The sequence below is a fragment of the Carlito syrichta genome, unplaced genomic scaffold (genome assembly GCF_000164805.1).
Source record: "Carlito syrichta isolate Samal-C Ts95f unplaced genomic scaffold, Tarsius_syrichta-2.0.1 Scaffold303214, whole genome shotgun sequence".
In the NCBI taxonomy this organism is placed as follows: domain Eukaryota; kingdom Metazoa; phylum Chordata; class Mammalia; order Primates; family Tarsiidae; genus Carlito; species Carlito syrichta.
The window spans coordinates 160,573-180,757 of record NW_007247310.1 but is presented as its reverse complement, the minus strand read 5'-3'; the positions used below and the strand labels follow the sequence as shown (position 1 = coordinate 180,757).

Genomic DNA, 20,185 nt, shown 5'->3' with positions numbered 1-20,185 from the left:
CTAGATAACAATCCCTGCCTGGATTGCAGGATTGCTGCATAAGAAAGAAAAATGGGTATGAAAGAACTTTGTAATCTCCCAAAGATCATGCAAAGGTTGTGAGAGATTGGGGTGCAGAACCCCTCTGGACTGGATGTCAGGAGACCTGGGACCCCACTCCACTCTAACTCCCTGTAACAGTTTAGACTCTTATCATCAGCAATTACTACTACAACCATTTCTGAAGTCTCATATTTTATCTTAAAGGCCAGGGTAAATTTGGCATTCTGCTCTATGTAGCTGTGCTTGTTTTAATATGAAGTTTGTCCTGCATGAGGCCATTGAACAAACACCAGTCTGGCACATGCCATGGGTTTGCTGTGTGACCTTGGGCAAATTACACAGGCTTTCTGGCCTGAGGTGGCCCATCTACAAACCAGGGAGAGGAACATATGCTCACCTGTTGCACCATATTGCTACCAACATTTGAAAGTGACACAAAACTTCACTCGAATGGGCTTAGGCCAACAGGTCCTTCACTGGGCCACAAAATGGAAAAGTCTAGGAACCTAACCCTAAACTTCCAAGTAGCCGGAACTACAGGCACACACTACCATGCCTGGTTAATTAATTAATTAATTTATTGTGGAGACAGGGCCGCCAAGCTGCCCAGGTTGGTGTCGAACACGCTGGGTCACGCAATCCACTTGTCTTGACCTCCAAAGTGCTGGGATTACAGGCTGAGCCACCGAGCCCGGCCTTCAGGAGTATCCCCATGCAGGCATAAAGCTCCACCAGCTCCATTTTGCACAGCTGTCTTATATAAATTTTTTATATGTCCTCCCCAATGGGAGGGAAGTCATCCACCTGGGCCCAGAGTGCTGTGGAGAACATGGCGGACCAAACTGTACGCCTTTCTCAGGCAGCACCAGGCAGGAGCCCGAATGAGCCCGGGACAGTGGCCATTCTTATGGCACCACCACCTAAATGTCCTCTCCCCCTGCTGTTCCAGGCTGCCCAGGCAGACCCGGCACAGTCACGTCCCAGGCCTCCTTGCAGGGCTGCTTGATGTCACTCCTGGCACCTGCGACAGACTCCAGAATCTCTACCAAGAAAACAACCAGAGGCGATGACTGAGAGTAGTCTGGCTTTCACAGATCTAAGAAGCTCCCCTTGGCAGGCTGAGGGCCTCCACAGAAAGCAACAACGTAGCTGGGAGGCAGAAAGAAACAGGGCAGAATCCTTCCCCCTCACCCCCCAATCAACTAGGAGAATGAGAATCACCAGGCATTTTCGAGCTCTAGCTGTGTGGAGTGAGAGGTCAGTAGATGTTGGTGTTAAGGGGTTGCAGAACCACCTCTGTCCCCTGCAGATGGGCTCCCAGCTCCCTGGGTGAACTGTGACCTCCTGCTGTCACCTAGTACCTGCCTGCCCTGCAGCCCGGTGTGTGCCATCTCTCCCACTGGGACTGTTCCCCCATTCACATCAGGGCCTAGCTGGGTGTGGTGGTGTGCAGCCCAGCAGGTCGAGGCTGCAGTGGCCGTGAGAGTGCCACTGCATTCCAGCCTGGGCGACAAGAGTGAGACTCCAATTCAAAAATAAAAACAAAAACACATCAGGGCCTGGGCCACGGGGCGACTGCTCCCGGGGTGTTTCCCTAAGGTGCCCTCTGGATCACTTTCACTCTGCCGTTTGCCTTTTTCTTTTTTAAGTCAAAGCTCTTGTCAGATGCCTTCTTCCAGGCGTGGGCCTCTGTGCCACCTCCCTGTCCACCCAAACCTCCCTCCCCCCGTGAGTGTCCCTATAGAGGACCTCACCCCAGGAGACCTCCCGCAGGGTGGCCACATCGATGGCTCTGTGGCTGGGCTGTGTGTGGCCTGAGTCCTTCCCTGGCTGGCCTCTCTGTTTTCCAGGCCTGCCACTGCTTTTGAGGCGTTTGGATTTTAAAACTGAAAAGACAGAAAACATGACAACTTAAATAAAAGTCATCCAGAATGAAGCGAGCAGATAAAGACGTGACTTTTTTTCCCCTCTTCCTTTTGGCTCCCAGCCCAGGGGCACAGCGTGCTTTTCTCATGTGACATTGTCCCTAAGCATCATTCCCATGTCTCCATGGCCTTTGTTATCCCTGGGTCACGTGGCTTTATAATGTTCCATTTTCGTGATATGCACTCACTAAACCACTCCCCGAACGTTGGTCATTTAGGGGACACCTTATTTTTGGCTCACACATCCCAGGTGTCTTTAAACAGAGAGCCTCTTGGCTGCACTGAGTTCTTTCCTCAGACATTATGGATTAGAAGGTGTGAACGTCTTCACGGGTTTTGTTACTTTTGACTTGGTGTCTATTTGGTGTGTCTCTGATGCCTTCTTTGATCTCATAAAAGGGCTCACGGTAGCTCGAGAAGTATGAGGAAAGTATGAGTGCACAGTAGTGAGGAAATGCAAGGAGAGAAGTGTGAGTTTGGGGTCCAGAAATGCATCCTGTGATGTCCTGCATACAGGCTGCAGATGATTGTGGACTTGGCTTTGGCTTTCCAGCAGCCAAGGCGGGGTGAGATCACTTATGAGATCCACAGTATCTGGGATTTATAAAACAGACATCAGAGCCGGGCTCGGTGGCTCAGCCTGTAATCCCGCACCTTTGGGAGGCTGAGGTGAGTGAATTGCCTGAGCCCGCGGGTTTGAGACCCGCCTGGGCAGCGAGATCTCATCTCTACAATAAATCAAAAAATCAGGCGGGCGTGGTAGCGCACGCCTGTAATTCCGGCTACTCAGAAGGCTGAGGTGGAAGGATCGCTGGAGCCCAGCAGGTCGAGGCTGCGGTGGCCGGCAGCGGCCACTGCACTGCAGTCTGGGCGACAGAGTGAGACTCCAACTCAAAAAAATAAAAAAAATAAAAAAAATAAAACAGACATCAGGAACCGCAGATACATTTTCCCCCTTGGTTGTCTTAAAGAGGACACTGTGATATAGTAGACAGATTTTCCAACTACATTTCTCAAAAAAAAGAGGCACATTTTAGATGGCTTTTAAGAAATTGTAGTAAAATACACATAACATAAAATGTATCATCTTGACCTTTTTCTTTTTTTTGAGTCAGAGTCTCATTCTGTAACCCAGCCTGGAGTGCAGTGGCATGCTGTTAATGGCCACTGCAGCCTTTAGGCAGTCCTTCCCCCTCAGCCTGCCAAGGAGCTGGAACCACAGGCATGCACCACCATGTCCAGCTAATTTTTTGGCTTATTGTAGAGACGACATCTTGCCATGTTGCCCAGGCTGGTCTCTAACCCACAGGCTCAGGCAATCCTCTTGCCTCGGCCTCCCAAAGTGCTGGAATTACAGGCGTGAACCACCACACCCAGATCATCTTGAATATTTTCCAGTGGTATTTAGCTCAGTAGTATTACACTCGTAATGTGCATTCATCACCACTATCCATCTCCATGACTCTTTTCAGCTTGCAAAATTGAAACTCAGTACCTATTAAACAGTAACTCCCCATTCTCCTCTCCTCCAACTCCTGACCACTACCGTTCTGTCTCTATGATTTTTTTTTTTTTTGGTAGAGACAAGGTCTTGTTATGTTGCCCAGGCTGGTCTTGAACTCCTGGGCTCAACCAGTTTGAGGAGATGATAATGAGTGTAAAGAGTTTGTTTCAACTTTTCAGATTGCTCATCATTAGTGTAGAGCAATGGAAACGTTTCTTGTGTGTTAATTTCATATCCTGCTACTTTGCTGATTTTATTGGTTCTAATAGTTTCTGTACTCTTCAGGGTTTTTTGCACATAAGATCGTATCATTTGTGAACAGAGATAATTTTCCTTCTTTTCAATTTGGATCCTTCCTATTTCTTTTTTCTTGCCTAATTGCTCTATGTAGAACTTCTAGCAAAAGCAGGCATTCTTGCTTTTCTCCTATTTTTTTTTTTTTTGAGTCAGAGTCTCACTCTGATGCCCAGGCTGGAGTGCAGTGGCATGCTCATGGCCACTGCAGCCTCGATCTGCTGGGCACTGGTGATCCTTCCGCCTCAGCCTTCCAAATAGCTGGAACTACAGGCACACGCCACCATGCCCGGCTAACTTTTTTTTTTGTAGAGATGAGGTCTCACCATGTTGTCCAGGCTGGTCTTATATCCTTGGGCTCAGGTAATCCTCTTACCTCCACCTCCCAAAGTGCTGGGATTATAAGCATGAGTCACCATGCCCGGCCCCTCCTGTTTGCTATGAGGTTTTTTGAGACAAGGTCTCACTCCATTGTCCAGCCAGAGTGCGGTGGCACAATCATGGCTCCCCGCAACCTCAACCACCTGGGCAAAGGCGATCCTTCAGCCTCAGCCTCCTGAGTAGCTGGGAATACAAGTGTGCACCACCATGTGTTTCATTTTTTTTTTTTGTAGACATAAGGTCTCTCGCATGAGGTTCCTCCTGCCCTGTGAGGAGTTAAACCCATGTCTTCACTCCTGTGAGGGTGGGAAGGACCTGGCCCCCTGCACTGCTGAGCATAGTGTGCGGGGGAGAAGAAACGCAAGTGCTGGGTGGCCCCTGGCACAGCTCCCGAGGAGCCAGGTGCCATGACCTGGGGCAGGGGCCTAGAGGCAGCCTGGTGTCCTCAGGATGGGGGCAGGGGGCATACAGGGTTAAGCAGTGTGACTTTTCTTCATGTTAACATTTCTGTTTGATTTGAACTTTGTGAATTTTGAGTTTTTGTGAATTGAAGTCTCACTGTGTTGCCCTAGTGGAGCGCAGTGGCACAATCATGGTTCACCTCAGTCTCCACCTCCTGGACTTGTGTGATCCTTCTGCTTCAGCCTCCCAAGGAGCTGGGATTACAGGTGTGCACCACCATGACCAGCCAATTTTTTGTAGAGATGAGGTCTTGTTACGTTGCCCAGGCTGGTCTTAAACTCCTGAACTCAAGTGACCTTCCCACCTTGGCCTTCCAAAGTGTTGGGATTACAGATGTGAGCTACTGCACCTGGCCCTGAATTTTGAGTTTTTAAAACTCACAGTCGAGCTTTTTTAAGCCCTCTGTGCTCAAAGAGGCTGCAGGTTGAGCTGTTTTTCAAGCGGACTTAGTGGACATTCCCAGTCCCTCTTTTGAATTCTTCGTCGAGAGAACTGAACTCACTGACCTCCCTGTGGTCGTGTTTTCACAGGTCGCGAACGCTGTGTCGGTGAAAGGAATTTACAAACAGATGCCTGGCTGTTTTAATTTCCTCCGGAAAAAACTTTTCTTTAAGATATAGTGAAGCCAGGGCTTTCATGTTGCCTTATCTTGCACCTCAGAAACTTCCTGCTTCAGGGCTGGAGATGCCTGGATTTTCCTACAACTCAAGGACTCTGCAACTTGCACAGGGTCTCCTCCTTCCCCACTAGTGACAGACAAGCTCCAGATTGGAGACAGGTGCCAAGCATTGGAAGAAGGACAGAAGAAGGCTGTGGATACTATGTGGCCTCTTCACCAGCTCACGGCTGTGACTTGTGGCCCCGTGTTTTCTCCAGAGCAGGGATTTGCTCTGCGCTACTGACCTGTGAGGCCAGGTCATCCTTTGCTGGGGCCTGTCCTGTGCATTGTGGGGTGTTTAGCGCCATCCCTGGTCTCCGCCCACTCGATGCCGGCACCTCTCCTGAGTGCTGGGTGCCAAAAATATCTTTGGACACTACCCAATATGCTTTAGGGGACAAAACTGCCCCCACTTGAGAACTCTCAAGGGGCTTTTTGGCTACAAACCAACCAGCATCTCTCTTAGCTCAGCAAGCTGGGGCTTACCAGAGTCTGAACAGCTAGAATCTGTGGATTCTAAATGAAGTTTTAAAAATTGTTAATTTTGGCCAGGCTCGGTGACTCAGCCTGTAATCCCATGCTTTGGGAGGCTGAGGCAAGTGAATTGCCTGAGCCTGCAGGTTCGAGACCCGCCTTGGCAACTTGGCGAGACCTCATCTCTACAATAAATAAAAAAAATTAGCTGGGCTTGGTAGCGCACGCCTGTAGTTCCAGCTACTTGGAAGGCGGAAGGATCGCCGGAGCCCAGCAGGTCGAGGCTGCGGTGGCTGGGAGAGGCCACTGCACTCCAGTCTGGGTGACAGAGTGAGACTCCAACTCAAAAAAAAAAAAAAAAAAAACCAATGCTGGACTCTTCAAATAAAATCGTTTTACGTTTAGACCGTTACCTTAATTTAGACATGGGAAATTCTATTTGGAACCCAGAGCCAAGGACTTCTTTATTCTGGGTCAGGTCTTCTCAGTCTTGGCACTGCTGATGTTTGCAGTGGGCTGTCCTGTGCATTGTGTTTGGTAACATACCTACCTCCTAACCCCTAGATGCCAGGAGCAATCCTCCCTCCCCACTCAGGTTGTGATACTCAAAACTGCCCCCAGACATTGCCAGATGTTCCCTGAGGGGCAGAGTTGCCCCGGTCAAAGACTCTGTCCTAGGTGGTGTTGACCCTTCCCCTCTCACAGGCAGTAAATCCTCAGCTCCAAGGCCGAATCTTCATGGCAAAGCTCATGGAGTGGGGAGGAGGGGTTACGGAAAACGGCAAGTACACAGGGTGCTTTAAAAGCCGGGCTCGGTGGCTCAGCCTATAATCCCGTGCCTTTGGGAGGCTGAAGTGAGTGAATTGCCTGAACCTGCGGGTTCGAGACCTGCCTGGGCAACTTGGCGAGACCTCATCTCTACAATAAATCAAAAATTAGCCAGGTGTGGTAGCGCGCTCCTGTAGTTCCAGCTACTTGGAAGGCTGAGGCAGAAGAATCGCCGGAGCCCAGCAGGTCGAGGCTGGGCGACACTCTGGGCAACAGAGTGAGACTCCAACTCAAAAAAAAAATTGTTCACTTTTCCTGTATTGCATTTTTCTTAAAAAAATAAATCTTAGGCAAATATGGACACCTTTTTGCCTGCTACCTCCCATATTTGGCTCCAGTTCTTTGGTTTGCCTTAGAACGGAGACGCTTGCTTTTTGTTCAAAACACTTTCTCGTGTCTTTTCAGGGTCTCGCTATGTTGCCCAGATTGGCCAAGTACCTGGAACTACAGGCGTACTGTGCCCAGCCTCATTACCCCACATCTTATTTCACTTGATCTCTGTCCCATCCCACGAAGGTGACAGAGTGGGGACCATGCGCTCAAGGAGGTTAAGTCTCTTGTCCAAGGGATCAGTTAATCTGATGGAGAGATCTGGCTGGAACCTGGAACCTGTATCTCCCGTGTGTCTTACTTGAAGAATCCCCTGGACTGTGCTGTGCAAAGGTGACATGTTGGGCTTCCCACAGAAGGCCCCGTTCCTGAGGTCTTTCAAGCTGTCCTGATTCCAGCCTGTTTCTTCTTATTTTTTCTAATTGAGATCTCACCCTGTTGCCCAGGCTGGAGTGCACCGTCACAGTAACGCCTCCCTGCAGCCTCTACCTCTTGGGTTCAGGCAATCCTTCTTCCTCAGCCTCCTGAGTAGCTGGGACTACAAATGCATGCCACTTTTTTGGTAGAGACCAGTTCTCACTATGTTGCCTAGGCTGGTATCGAACTAATGGGCTCAAGCAATCTTTCTGTCACAGCCTGCCAAAGTGCTGGGATTAAAGGAATGAGCCACTGCACCTAGCCTGTTTCTTGTTTCTAAGGCTCTGGGCGTTAGGATGATTTGCTAATAAGACTCTCACCAAGAGGCGATTCATATAGTTGTTACTTTATTATAATATTATTCCTGCTTTGATTTTTCCAAGCCTGAGACAGACCCAGGGACTTCTGCTGGTTAGTTATTTGCCATCACCTGCAAGACACACAAGAAAATAGTTAAATCTACCCAAAGCAGAGTCATGCTCGCCAGTTTTCCATCTTTGTCCTTCCGGGCTGCAGTACTCACGTGAACCACAAGCAGCCCATGTCGCAGTAATGGCTGCCGGAGGAGTTCTGTTGATGTTTGGGAGAAAAAGATGTGACCACAGCTTTCCTCTTACCTGTTAGTGTCTCCCCGTAAAGAGGGATCCTTAGCCTGGAGTCCTGTTTGGGCTTGGGCGGAGGGGGAGCTGTGAATCCCTAGAAATTATATCCCAAATATGTGGATAGGCATGTTTTTAGATTCCATTTGTTTTTCGAATCAAAACTGCTGTTTGTGAGAAACCGTCATGTGCTGTGGCTGGGCCATAACATGCTTTCAGAGGCTGTTTCACCATTCTCAAACATTTGAATATGCCAGCTTCACGATCCAGCTTACAGCACAGATACCCGGACCAGTGCGCCAGGGTTAGGTCCAAGGAAGTTCACTGCAGCAATGCAAGAGTGAAAACCAGGAAACAGTGAAGGCTTCGTTCATTATATTCATCTCATGGGATATTCAAAAGAATGATGTTGGTATATGTAAAACGTGAAAGGGTGTTAAGTGAAAAAACTAAGTTGCAGAACAGTGTGGAGAGTTAGGGCCTATTTTTTAGCTAGGAGGCAGGCAGTGTGAGTATGTGTGTGTGTGCATGTGTGTTTTTTTTTTGAGTCGGAGTCTTGCTCTTTTGCCCAGGCTAGAGGGCAGTGGCACGATCATGCAGCCTTCACCTCCTGGGTTCAGGCAATCCTTCTACCACAGCCTCCCAAATAGCTGGGACTACAGGTGCATACCACAATGCCCAGCGATTAAAAAATTTTTTTTTTGTAGACATGACATCTCATGTTGCCCAGGCTGGTCTTGAACTCCTGGGCTCAAACGATCCTCCTGCCTCAGCCTCCCAAAGTGTTGGAACTACAGGCACAAGCCACATCGCCCAGTCCTTGACAGGTATTTTATACATGCACATAAAATCTGGAAGGCCACACACCAAACTGCTGACAATGATTACCTCCAGAGAGTGGAATTGGAGATGTAAGATGAGGGGGAATGTCTTTTTTATTTGATACATGCTTATATTCTTTTCATATGTCTACAAAGAGTGTTACTTTTGAAAAAAAATGAAGCTATTGATTCATGTGTTTCTGTCACTCTGTGGACACTTGTTGAAAGGATGATGCCCTTGGCTACTAGGCTCCCCTGGAAGCTTCCCTGTTCATTTCTTTTGTCGGCTCTTCCTGACCTTGGCTTGTCATCTGAGTTTATCCAGGCAGGTGCTCCCAGGGCCACAGCTGTTTATGACTCCAAGCTGCACACGGTGTCCCTGCGCTGGGACCCTGCAAGGGTTCACTAGCCCCTCTGCCACTGCCGGGGTCCCCCGCCTGAGGACGGCTGGCTGCCTGCCTCTCCTGCTTCTGGAACTCGTTGCTGGGCATCTGCGCCTGCCCTGTCTGCTCTCCCATGAAGGCTGGGCCTCTGCCCAGCTGCTCCCGAGGCTCGCTTGCCCGTTGATCCCTGCTGCCATCTGGCTGTGCTTTTGGGTCTGGCCTGCTCTGTTGTGCTGTGTCTGTTGCTGGAACAACTGAAGCTGGGACAACACACAGGACAGTTGCCCCTGGGCCCTGTTTCGGGCCCATCAGGTGCCGCCAGAACCAGCTGCATGGTGACTCATGCGGCAGCTGGGGCTGGAAAAGGGTCCTGGGATTTGGCTGGGAACAGGCCCCGAGGCATCCTTCTGTCCAGTCCATCCCAGGCCAGGCTCCTTTGAAATGCCGGTGGTAGCCGGGCTCGGTGGCTCAGCCTGTAATCCCGCACCTTTGGGAGGCTGAGGTGAGTGGACTGCCTGAGTCCGCGGGTTCGAGACCCACCTGAGCAACTTGGCGAGACCTCATCTCTACAATAAAATAAAAAAATTAGCCGGGCGTGGTAGCGTGCGCCTGTAGTTCCAGCTACTTGGAAGGCTGAGGCAGAAGGATTGCCGGAGCCCAGCAGGTCGAGGCGGCGGTGGCTGGGAGCGGCCACTGCACTCCAGTCTGGGCGACAGAGTGAGACTCCAACTCAAAAAAAAAGAAATGCTGGTGGTACTTCAAAAGCCAGAGTAGATTTCCCTCTGCCAAAAGGGAAGCATGGTTTTCCCCCAATTTATCCCACCAAAAACAAACAAAAAACCCCCCCAACCCAACCCAATTCATGTTTAATGGCTACTCTCTTTTTGATTTTCCATTTTTCTCCAACAAACTTTTTTGAAATCTGATGCCTGCGACCACTTGTTGGCAAAGAGATGCCAGCAGATAGACAAATGAACAAGGCGCTGGTAAGTGTTGATAGGAAAACTTGGAAAGAGCCACCTGCTTATTTGGACTATAGTTTTCCTCCTGTGACCACATGCTTGTGGCTGCAGTTTCATGTATATATTTATTGAGTTGGGAGTCTCTGTCACCCAGCTGGAGTGATGGGCCACAATCATGGCTCACTGCAGCCTCGACCTCCTGGGCTCAGGCAAGCCTTCCACCTCAGCCTCCCAAGTAGCCTGGACTACAGGCGTGCACCACCACATCTGGCTAATCATTTTATTTTATTTTTGTAGAGATGAGATCTCGCTATGTTGCCTAAGCTGGTCTCGAACTCCTTAGCTCAAGCAATCCTCCTACCTCGGTCTCCCAGAGTGCTGGGCTTACAGGTGTGAGCCATCATGCCCGGCCTCATATATGGTTTTATAAGTGTCAGTTTAATTCAGTTAGACAGTTCTCTGCACATTAAACTTAATTGTGTCAGATGCCAGCTTTCTCCTTTTAAGCTTTGCCACAAACAACACAACTCCCACTTGCTCTGGCTCCTAAATATGTTGGGAAGCCCTGGTCTAGTTCAAGTCCCATTCACAGAAGGGCAAACTGAGGTGGTGGCAATGTGAGAGGGTCATGAAAAAAGTACACCAATTGGCAGAGTATCTTCCTCTCCCCTCCCAGCATCCATCACCAGGCACTGCACCCCTACCCCAGGCATACCCTTTCTTGGGACGACGCTTCCTATAGTTCCAGCTGCTTCTATTTACTGCAGCTTGTATCCTTAATATTGGTGCCAGCTACTTTTTGGGGGGGTGGGGTGGGAGTCTCTGTCACCCAGGCAGGAGTACAGTGTCACACTCACAGCCACCGCAGGTTCAACCTGCTGGGTTCAGGAAATGCTTCCACTTCAGCCTTCTAAGTAGCTGAAACTACAGGCGTGTGTTACCACACATGGCTAATTTTTTTTTTTAATTGTAGAGATGAGGTCTTGCTAAGTTGCCCAGGCTGGTCCTGAACCCGTGGGCTCAGGCAATCCTCTCACCTCCGCCTCCCAAATTGCTAGGATTACAGGTATGAGCCACCGTGCCCAGGTCACCTACTTTTTAAATAGTTAATTTTATGGTTATTATAAAAAAAAGTGCACTTGTTAAAAAAAAATAGAATTGAGCAGGTATGGAAGCTCACAGGAGACAGATCTCTGAGGAAAATAGGGGGACTTGGCCAACTCAGCCCCTCTTGCCGGGGATGGTCTCCATGTAAAACTGGTCTGGAAGTCTGTCCCAGAAAACCTCAGTGTCAGGTAAACCTGGATGGTCACCCTACAGAAAGCTGGGACCCTTCAGAGGAACTAATATTCCATATTAAGGCTGTGCGGGGGTCTCAAGTGATCAGGTTTTGGGCTTTGCAGATACATCTGACTGTTTAGAGCCCTGGATAGTGGGGTCTGCGACTACACAGAGTAGCAAAAACAAACACCCCACTAACCATCAACGGAATCCACTCAATGCTGAGGAGTAACCCTCGCTTTCAACCTCTTTGACAGGCCCACCCTCTGTTCCTTTTCACTCAATTTTACACACTGAAATTATGGGGCCCCGTAGGGAGCCCAGCAGGGGTTGCCCAGGTCTGCGACCTCCTCCACTGGGCTCCTGCCCAGCTCTCAGGAGGAAGCAGGAAAGGGTGGGAGTTCTCAGACCCCAGGTGGGCAGGCCAGTGCCTTGGATCTCAGCCCTTGCCCGGTTCTTACCGAATGGATCCAGTCGATGTAGTTGGAGACCCGTGTGAAGACAGAGGGCTTGTGATAGTAGTTGCAGCCGAGGGTAGACCCGAAGCTGACGATGCCATGCACCGTCCACTGGCCATTGGCCGCCTGGCAGTTCAGTGGGCCGCCGGAGTCGCCCTGAGGAAGGCCAGGGTTGTGGGGGAGGGGAGTCAGTGGAGGAACGGGCTGCCCGTTAGGACCCTTGTTCTTGATGCATTTCCCTTATTCTACTGCAGGTCACTCTGTCCTCGTGGTCACAGCTCAAGATGACACCATAATCCCAACAAGACCTAATATTGATTCTTTTTGTGAGCCCACAGTTGAGCCAAGCGCTTTCTATGCCTTATCTCATTTAATCCTCACAAAAACTTCCTGGGGATACTATTGTTAATATCCCCAGTTCAGTGAAGAGGAAAAACTGGTCTTTAAACGTTGAGACTTGTCGGAGGTTGTACAGGCAGTTAAGACACCGAGTGCTTTTCCCAGAGTTGAGCTGCCACTCTCCCAACCACCACTGGCTACTTCCTCTCAAAACCAGGGAGTTTCCTGAGGGGTCCATGTGGGCAGAGTGTGTACTGGATAGTGTGATCTGGAGGGTGTGTGAAGCTCCTTCCCGTTCTGTCCCCACTTCACAGCAAAGTCCACCAGACAGCAATTCTTTTTGGCTTCCTGTCTCCGGGAAGGCTTCTGTGGCAGCCACTTTAAGGGGACGCATTGGGCCATTAATGACATTAATTAAACACATAAACCATCTTAGAAAAGCCTTAACCCTAAGGATACTTCCCCTTGGCTTTCTTCCTACTGAGTAAAGAATAAGAGGAATGACAGTAATGAGAGACAGTAAAATGAGACCCAAAGTAGGACTTCCCAGCAGCGAGATGGGAGGACACTACAAGGGAATCTCAAGACATTTTGTCTAGAGACTACAAGGACAAAGGTCGGGTTCTGATACTCTGGAACTATTTCCGGGTGCTTCTGCCCGGAGGTGGGAGGATGGACGCCAGGACCCAAGAGCTTCCCCCCTCCCTACCCCCATTGTGTTGTGGAGCGGGGCCACCTGATCTTCGGTACTCACGTTGCAGCTGGAGATCACGCCATCACCCCCAGCGCAGACCATATTGGTCTTCACGGAGCTGCCCCACCAGTCAGACCTGGAGCAAGTGGCGTAGTCCACCACCAGCAGCCGGCCTTGCTGCAGGATGTCAGGGGAAGCCCCGTTGGCTGAAGCGAATCAGAGAGAAGGCATTACTGGGAGGAAGGGGCTCCTGGGAAAAAAGGAGGTAGTGGCCACCTCTTGGGTCTTCTGTCCAGCCCCTTCCTTCTGGCCCCTGCCACTCTCTTCCATCCATAGGGCAGCAGAGGAAGCGGCCATGCCTCTCTCTCCTCTCAGTTGATTGGTTAATGTTCTGGCCACTGGTGATTGGTTCGCCGTGAACACCTGACTCGGGCTAAGCCAATAAGAATCTGGGGTGGGGCCTAAGCGATCCCAGCGGGAGAGGAGGGAAGCCGAGGCTGTCGGCGGTGGTCGACCTTCCCCTCCATGCAGGCAGGGTTGAAGTCGACCTCCCAAGAAAAGACATTCTGGGGGAGGGCTTCCTGAGCTTCTTCCAGGCTTTCAGGCCCTGTTTCTAGCCTGTTCCTGATGCTTCACTGTGTCTCTGCCCTTGGGTTGAGACTCTTAAATCCTTGGAACATATTAATATTCTCTTTTTTGCTAGCTCCGTGAGTTTCTGTCCCTTATCTTAAATTCGGCAGTGAGCTCACTGGCATTTGGAGTCCCCCAGTTGGGAAAAATATTCTGGTGTGGCGAAGACAGAGCTTTCCTAATGGGCCCCAATGACGCCACCGCCATTCTAACCATTATTACTACCACCGCCACGAATGGCAGGATGAGTATTAATGGATGCATCACTTCCGACTCCGAAGCCTAGAGCTTGCCCAGGACCACTCTAGTTCACAGGTCACTGATGGTTGTATAACATTTTGCAGTGTGTAAAGCATGTTCACATGTAGCATCTTTTCTGTCTTCAACAGTATTTCCATTTTACTGGTGAGGAAACCCAGGTTCCAGAGTGGCTTGCCCGAGTTGGATTTCTGGCCCCTTGGGTCTGAGTCTAAAGGAGACCCTCACTCGGCCAGGTTTTGAGTGGCAAGACCAAGTGGCACACGGGACAGGTTTCGACTCGGGAGCGGAGGGTCCCATGAGGGCTCCGGGACCTTTTTCGAGCCCCGGAAGCCTGAGCCTTGGACCATCCAGAGAGGATACCATGTAATGTCATGCCATCCCGTCATGGGGGTGGTGACAGCAGCACAGTGGCTACTACATGCCTGAGGACTTCCTATGGATGATCTTCAGTTCTCTCAACAGCTCTCTGATGTAAGTGGCATTCCCATCCCCATTTTACAGATGAGGAAACTGCGGCACGCGAGGCTCGGTAATGTGTCCAGGGTGACGCAGCTATGAAGTGGGAGAGCTGGGATGTGAACCCAGGCAGACCCATCAGCCTATGCTCCCTTGCCTCTGCAAGGGATGTGGAGTGGGGTGAGAGGCCCTGGCTGGGCAGGGGTGACATCGCCTCCTGTCCCTTTCGGGCCTCGGGGCTCCCAATCCCACTTACTCTGCAGCCTCCCCCAGCCCGTGACGTAGCAGGGGTAGTTGTTGGGAAGGATGGTGCCGGCAGGAGGAAGGCAGGCCAGCTGAATCTTGTCGGTCAGGGAGACGGACTGGGCCAGCTTGAGCATGGCGATGTCGTTCCTGGGTCAGTGAGGAGGCAGAACATGAAGAGGAGGTTGCTTTTTCTGGCCCTGTGGGCTCTGGAGAGCTCGGAGACCCTGCCCTCTCTCTGTGTATGTTACCCCTGCGATGCCCGACAGGTGTCAGGACATCTTTGAACACGTGAGAAGAAAGGGAGGCAGGAGAGACTGTCCTACCCCACTGACAGTCAAGGAGCCCGCAGGGCCACCTCTTGTCCCCGGGGCTTGGCACAGAGTAGATACAGGTCAATGAGAGCCTGGGGAGGGTGGGGGAGGAAGGGGGCTGCAGGTATAACTTGGGGTGATAGGGAGGAGAGGACCTGCAGGCATAACTGGCAGGAAACCCTTTGCTTCTTTGCCTGCTTCTCCCTCCCCCAGGTCACTCCCCCACTCCAGACATCTCTGGGGCTGGCTCCACCTCTAGGGTGTCAGAACTCCTTCCCCCTCCCCACACAAGAAGTAGAGGAGGGGGTGAGACTGAGCCCACCGCCTGGAGAGACCCTGTCTCTTTCCCTGCCATCTCTACCCCCAAGGGCACCCAGATGGACGCACCCTTTGGAGAGCTGGCTGGAGTTCCAGTCCTTGTGCACCACGAGCTTGGAGACCTTGATGGCCAGTGAGCCGGGCTCCTCAGTGGAAAGACTGTGTCGGCCCAGCACCACGCGGTAGGTCCTGGAGGAGCTGGGAGAAGGTGGTGGCGCAGAGAGGGTCAGCTCCTGACTGCCATTTCCTCTCTCTGGCCCCCACGGGCCAGGACACCCTAAGGCATCACCTCCAGAGACATGGCTTTGTTTTTTTCCTTTAGAGATAGGTTCTCACTCTGTTGCACTTGTGGAGTGCAGTAGCATGATCATAGTTCCAACTGTAACCTCCATCTCCTGGGCTCAAGTGATCTTCCCACCTTAGCCTCCTGAGTAGCTGGGACTACAGGGGAGTACCACCGTGCCCAGCTAGTTTTTGGTTTTTTTTCTTTAAGAGATGGGGTCTTGCTGTGTTGCCCAGGCTGAGACCCAGCTTTGGATAACATTGGGGATAGGTCCAAATAAGCAACTGCTGCATGAACTACTAGTTGGAGTTTGGGAATTTTTCTTCCCCAGGGACAATCACTTAGTTATAATGTAACATAAACTATACTACACAATAACTATAACTTTATAATAATTGTTATTATATTAACTCTAAATGATCACACAAAAGTTATAGTAACATAAACTCTATATTATTATGGAGGGAATTAGATGAACACAGAGAAAACAGAAGTCATTTGCCTTCAAAGGCCTTTTCTAGTTTAACTCACTACCTTTAATTTTCACATGGGGAGACTGAGGCCCAGAGAGGCGTAACTAGCTCGCAGACCCACGGTCAGTGAGAAACCAGAACTGGAAGCCAGGACTCCTGACTCGGCCTCTGCTATTGTTCCCATCCCCTCACAGAGCTTATCGTATATCAGGTGAGAGAAGGGATCCCTTCCAGCAATGAGTTGCCTCATCTGCCTTCCAGTGAGTTCCAGGGGGCATGCTGAGCGGAAGTCATGGGGGAAGAAGCCAAGGAACAGCACTGCAGAGCCTTTTCTTTCGCTGTGGATCTTTATAATTATCCTATATGTTACCATTAACTTTCATTGAGCACTTACTAAGTGCCATGTCTTTTTTTTTTTAATCTTACCCACTAGCTCAACCTCCTGGGCTCAGGCGATCCTCCCGCCCCAGCCTCCCAAGTAGCTGGGACTACAGGCACACGCCACCATGCCAGGATAATTTATTTTATTTTTTATTTTTTGTGGTGATAAGGTCTCGCTGTGTTGTCTAGGCTGAGATCAAGCAATTCTCCTATCTCAGCCTCCTCGAGTGCTGGGATTATAGGCATATGCCACCCACCGCACCCAGCCCATGTCTTTTTAACATGTCTTGTTTAATCCACATGACATTCTGTTATGCAATTTCTTTGCAGGTGATGGTATTGAAGCTTGGGGAAGTCATTCAAGTTGCTTGAGGGAACCCAATTCCAGACCCAGAGACCACATCTAGCACCGCTAAGAGGGCAGGAATCGGCCTTCCCTTCCTCCACACCCCTCCTCAGTGCCTGGCACAAGACACTCCATCCACGTGGTGTAGTGACCCGTCCGTGGGCCACCGCATCAAACCACAGCTTGTGTCTCGGCCAGGCGGTTGTATTTGCAAGTCTCCTTTATGTAGTGTGGTTCAGGACTTTTACCCCCCCACACACACATCCTCCCAGAGCACAGGCCAGCGAGCAGGCTGAGCACCTGGGGAGTGGCAGTTACCTGATACAGTGGGCGGCTGTCAAGACCCAGTTGTTGGCCACCAGGGACCCTCCACAGGTGTGGCGCCACTTGCCGCTGGAGCTGTACTGCAGGGAGACCTGGGGAGAAGCACAGGCACTCGGGTGGCTGGCAGAGCCGGGCTCTCCGCTTTCCAGCGTCTCGGGAGCCGGCCTGTGGCTGGAGAGGGGCAAGCCAGCGAGGCACTTGCCTTAGGTGCAAAACTTAAGGGGGTGCCAAAAAACACAGCCATCAAGACACAGAACATTTTGGAGGGCATGGTGACTGACACCTGTAATCCCACACTTGGACAGACCAAGCCCAAGAGTCCAAGACCAGCCTCGGCAACATAGTGAGTCCTCATGTCTACAAAAAAATTTAAAGATGAACCGGGCGTGTTGGCACATGCCTGTAGTCCCAGGCACTTGGGAGGCTGAGGGACAGCTGGGGTTTTTATTATTGTTTTCATTTTATGAGTCAGAGTCTGACTCATGTATAGAGTGGCACAATCATAGCTCATGGCAGCCTTGAACTCCTGGGCTTAAGCAGTCCTCACACCTCAGCCTCCTAGGTAGCTGGGACTACACATCCGGCTAATTAAAAACTTTTTTTTTTTTTGTAGACCTGAGGTCTTGCTGTACTGCCCAGCCTGATCTTGAACTCCTGGCTTCTAGCAATTCTCCCATCTCAGTCTCTCAAAGTGCTGTCAATCTCTACTTTAATAAAAGGTCTGTGAATTTCTCCCTCTACTGCTCTGTGATCGTGGTTCCCATAACTTAAGGTAATTATGCTCTTTGTCAGTAGATGCCTGCTTTTCTCTGAATGTGTTCATTTCTCTCTCTCTCTCTCTCTCTCTTTGAGTTGGAGTCTCACTCTGTCACCCAGGCTGGAGTGCAGTGGCACACTCATGGCCACCACAGCCTCGACCTGTGTTGCCCATGGCCACCACAGCCTCGCTGGGCTTAGGCAATTCTTCTGCCTCAGCCTTCCAAGTAGCTGAAACCATAGGCGCATCCCACCACACCCAGCTAATTTTTTTTTTTTTTGAGTTGGAGTCTCACTCTGTCGCCCAGAATAGAGTGCAGTGGCCGCTCCCGGCCACCGCAGCCTCGACCTGCTGGGCTCTGGCGATCCTTCTGCCTCAGCCTTCCAAGTAGCTGGAACTACAGGCACGCACTACCACGCCCAGCTCATTTTGATTTATTGTAGAGATGAGGTCTTGCCAAGTTGGCCAGGCGGGTCTTGAACCCGCGGGCTCAGGCAATCCACTCACCTCAGCCTCCCAAAAGTGCGGGATTACAGGCTGAGCCACCGAGCCCGGCTCCAGCTAATTTTTAAAAAATTTACTGTAGAGACGAGGTCTCGTCAAGTTGTCCAGGCTGGTCTTGAACCCTTGGACTCAGGAGATCCTCCAGCCTCTGCCTTCCACAGTGCTGGGGTTACAGATGTGAGCCATCGCACTCGGCTCATCCTCATTTCTAATTAGCCACTTGGCGTGTCCTGTTTGCTTGACATGAAGGGGTCTTAGATGAATCGACTATTAAAAAGATGCTTAAAATTGGACAAGATGAAAAAGCACACCTAAATGGATGCTTTGCTAAACTAAAAATAGGCTGAGGTCCCCTCCCACTGTGGGTACTTCTCTGACCTCTCAATACATACTGCTTTCTCACTTAAAAAAAAAAAAAAAAGACTGAAACCGTCCTATAGATGCATAAAACGTCAGAAGTTTAAGCACAGCCAGGATTTATGTGACTTGACACTCGACAGCCCAAGAGGACTCTTCTGCCTCCTGTGAAATTTTGTCCACAAAATGCATATTATTTGTGGGCAGCAAAGTGTGACCAGCAGAGCAAGGGCTGAATCAGACATGAGTCCTCACTTTCCCCCAGACTGCCTGCGGCCTTGAGCCACCATGTGACCTTTCTGAGTCCTGGTTTCTTATCTGGGAAATGGGGAACATAATTTCCACTGCACAGGCTCTGGGGAGGAGGAACACCGTAATTACAATAGCTGACATTTCCGGCGTCTTATACTTTGCGCTCTCGCCATGGGCCAGACCCTGTTCTGGACTCAGAATGTTAATCGGTGCACATCATAATCATCGCACCCCGATAGGGCATCATTGTAGTGGCTGTTAAATTCTTCTTTTTTGGGGGGAGTCAGGGTCTCACTCTGTTGCCCAGGCTGGAGTGCAGTGACACGATCACAACTCACCACAGCTCCGACCTCTCAGGCTTAGGTGATCCTTCTGCCTCAACATCCTGAGTAGCTGGGACTACAGATGCGTGCCACCACGCCTGGCTAATATTTTGATTTTCTGTAGAGATGAGGTCTCGCTATGTTGCTGAAGCTGGTCTCGAACTCGTGGGCTCAGTTAATCTACTCGCCTCGTCCTCCCAAAGTGCAGGGGTTACAGGCTGAGCCACTGAGCCCAGCTGGAAAAAGGTCAATTTAATCGCTCCAGGTTATACAAATACTGTCTCCCAAGATTTGAGCCTTGACGGTCTGTTTTTGGAAACCTTACACTTCTTGGGGAATTTTAAATCCTATTTTACTTCTAAGGCACCTAGCACTTTATATTTGAGCACATAATGAATTGGTTTGAGGGTACTGACTTAGGGCCACCGTCTTGGTGTGGGTGTTGGTAGAAGAGTCCTCTTGGGTCATGTAGTGCCAGGCCACATTAATCCTGGCTTTGTTGAAAATTTTGACATTTTGTTCATCATAGATATTTTTGCATTAAGTTTGAGTTTTTAAATGTCGCATTAAAATATTACTCACCTGAGGCGAGAGGATTGCCTGAGCCCAGGGTTCGAGACCTGCCTGAGCAACTTGGTGAGACCTCGTCTCAACACTAAATAAAAAAATTAGCTGGGCGTGCTGGCACATGCCTGTAGTTCTAGCTACTTAGAAGGCTGAGGTGGAAGGATCGCCTCAGCCCAGCAGGTCAAGGCTGTGGTGGCCATGAGCATGCACTGCACTCCAACCTGGGCAACAGATTGAGACTTCAACTCAAATATATATATATATATATATATATATATATATATTACTCACTTTTAGCCGGGCATGGTGTCTCACGCCTGTAATCCCGGCACTTTGGGAGGTGGAGGTGAGAAGATTGCCTGAGCCCACAGGTTTGAGACCAGCCTGAGCAACTTGGTGATTCTCATCTCTACAGTAAATCAAAAAATTAGCCGGGCTTGGTGGCCCACACCTATGGTTCCAACTACTTGGAGGCTGAGGTGGAAGGATCGCTTGAACTCAGCAGGTGGAGGCTATGGTGGGCCGTGAGTGTGCCACTACACTC

At 50.3% G+C, this 20,185-nt stretch overlaps 1 protein-coding gene across 1 annotated transcript; it reads right to left on the bottom strand.

The window, feature by feature from the left end:
• Positions 1-7,643: 7,643 nt before the first annotated feature.
• On the bottom strand, positions 7,644-19,542 carry LOC103260481 (chymotrypsin-like elastase family member 2A). The gene is made up of 7 exons (XM_008058123.1): positions 19,491-19,542; positions 16,876-17,083; positions 15,144-15,272; positions 14,456-14,592; positions 12,913-13,058; positions 11,823-11,975; positions 7,644-7,745 (listed from the first exon to the last, which is right to left on the bottom strand). Exons 1-7 carry the CDS (start codon positions 19,540-19,542, stop codon positions 7,728-7,730), a joined length of 843 nt encoding a protein of 280 aa, XP_008056314.1. The 3' UTR covers positions 7,644-7,727.
• Between the last annotated feature and the right edge of the window lie 643 nt (positions 19,543-20,185).

Bases quoted from the DNA above. Each gene is read 5' to 3' on its own strand.
- LOC103260481 (XM_008058123.1), bottom strand. From the start codon at position 19,542: ATGACCCAAGAGGACTCTTCTACCAACACCCACACCAAGACGGTGGCC. The intron at 15,273-16,875 runs GTAACTGCCACT...ACCTTCTCCCAG, and splicing joins ACAGCCGCCCACTGTATCAG to CTCCTCCAGGACCTACCGCG. The intron at 14,593-15,143 runs GTGCGTCCATCT...TCACTGACCCAG, and splicing joins TCCAGCCAGCTCTCCAAAGG to GAACGACATCGCCATGCTCA.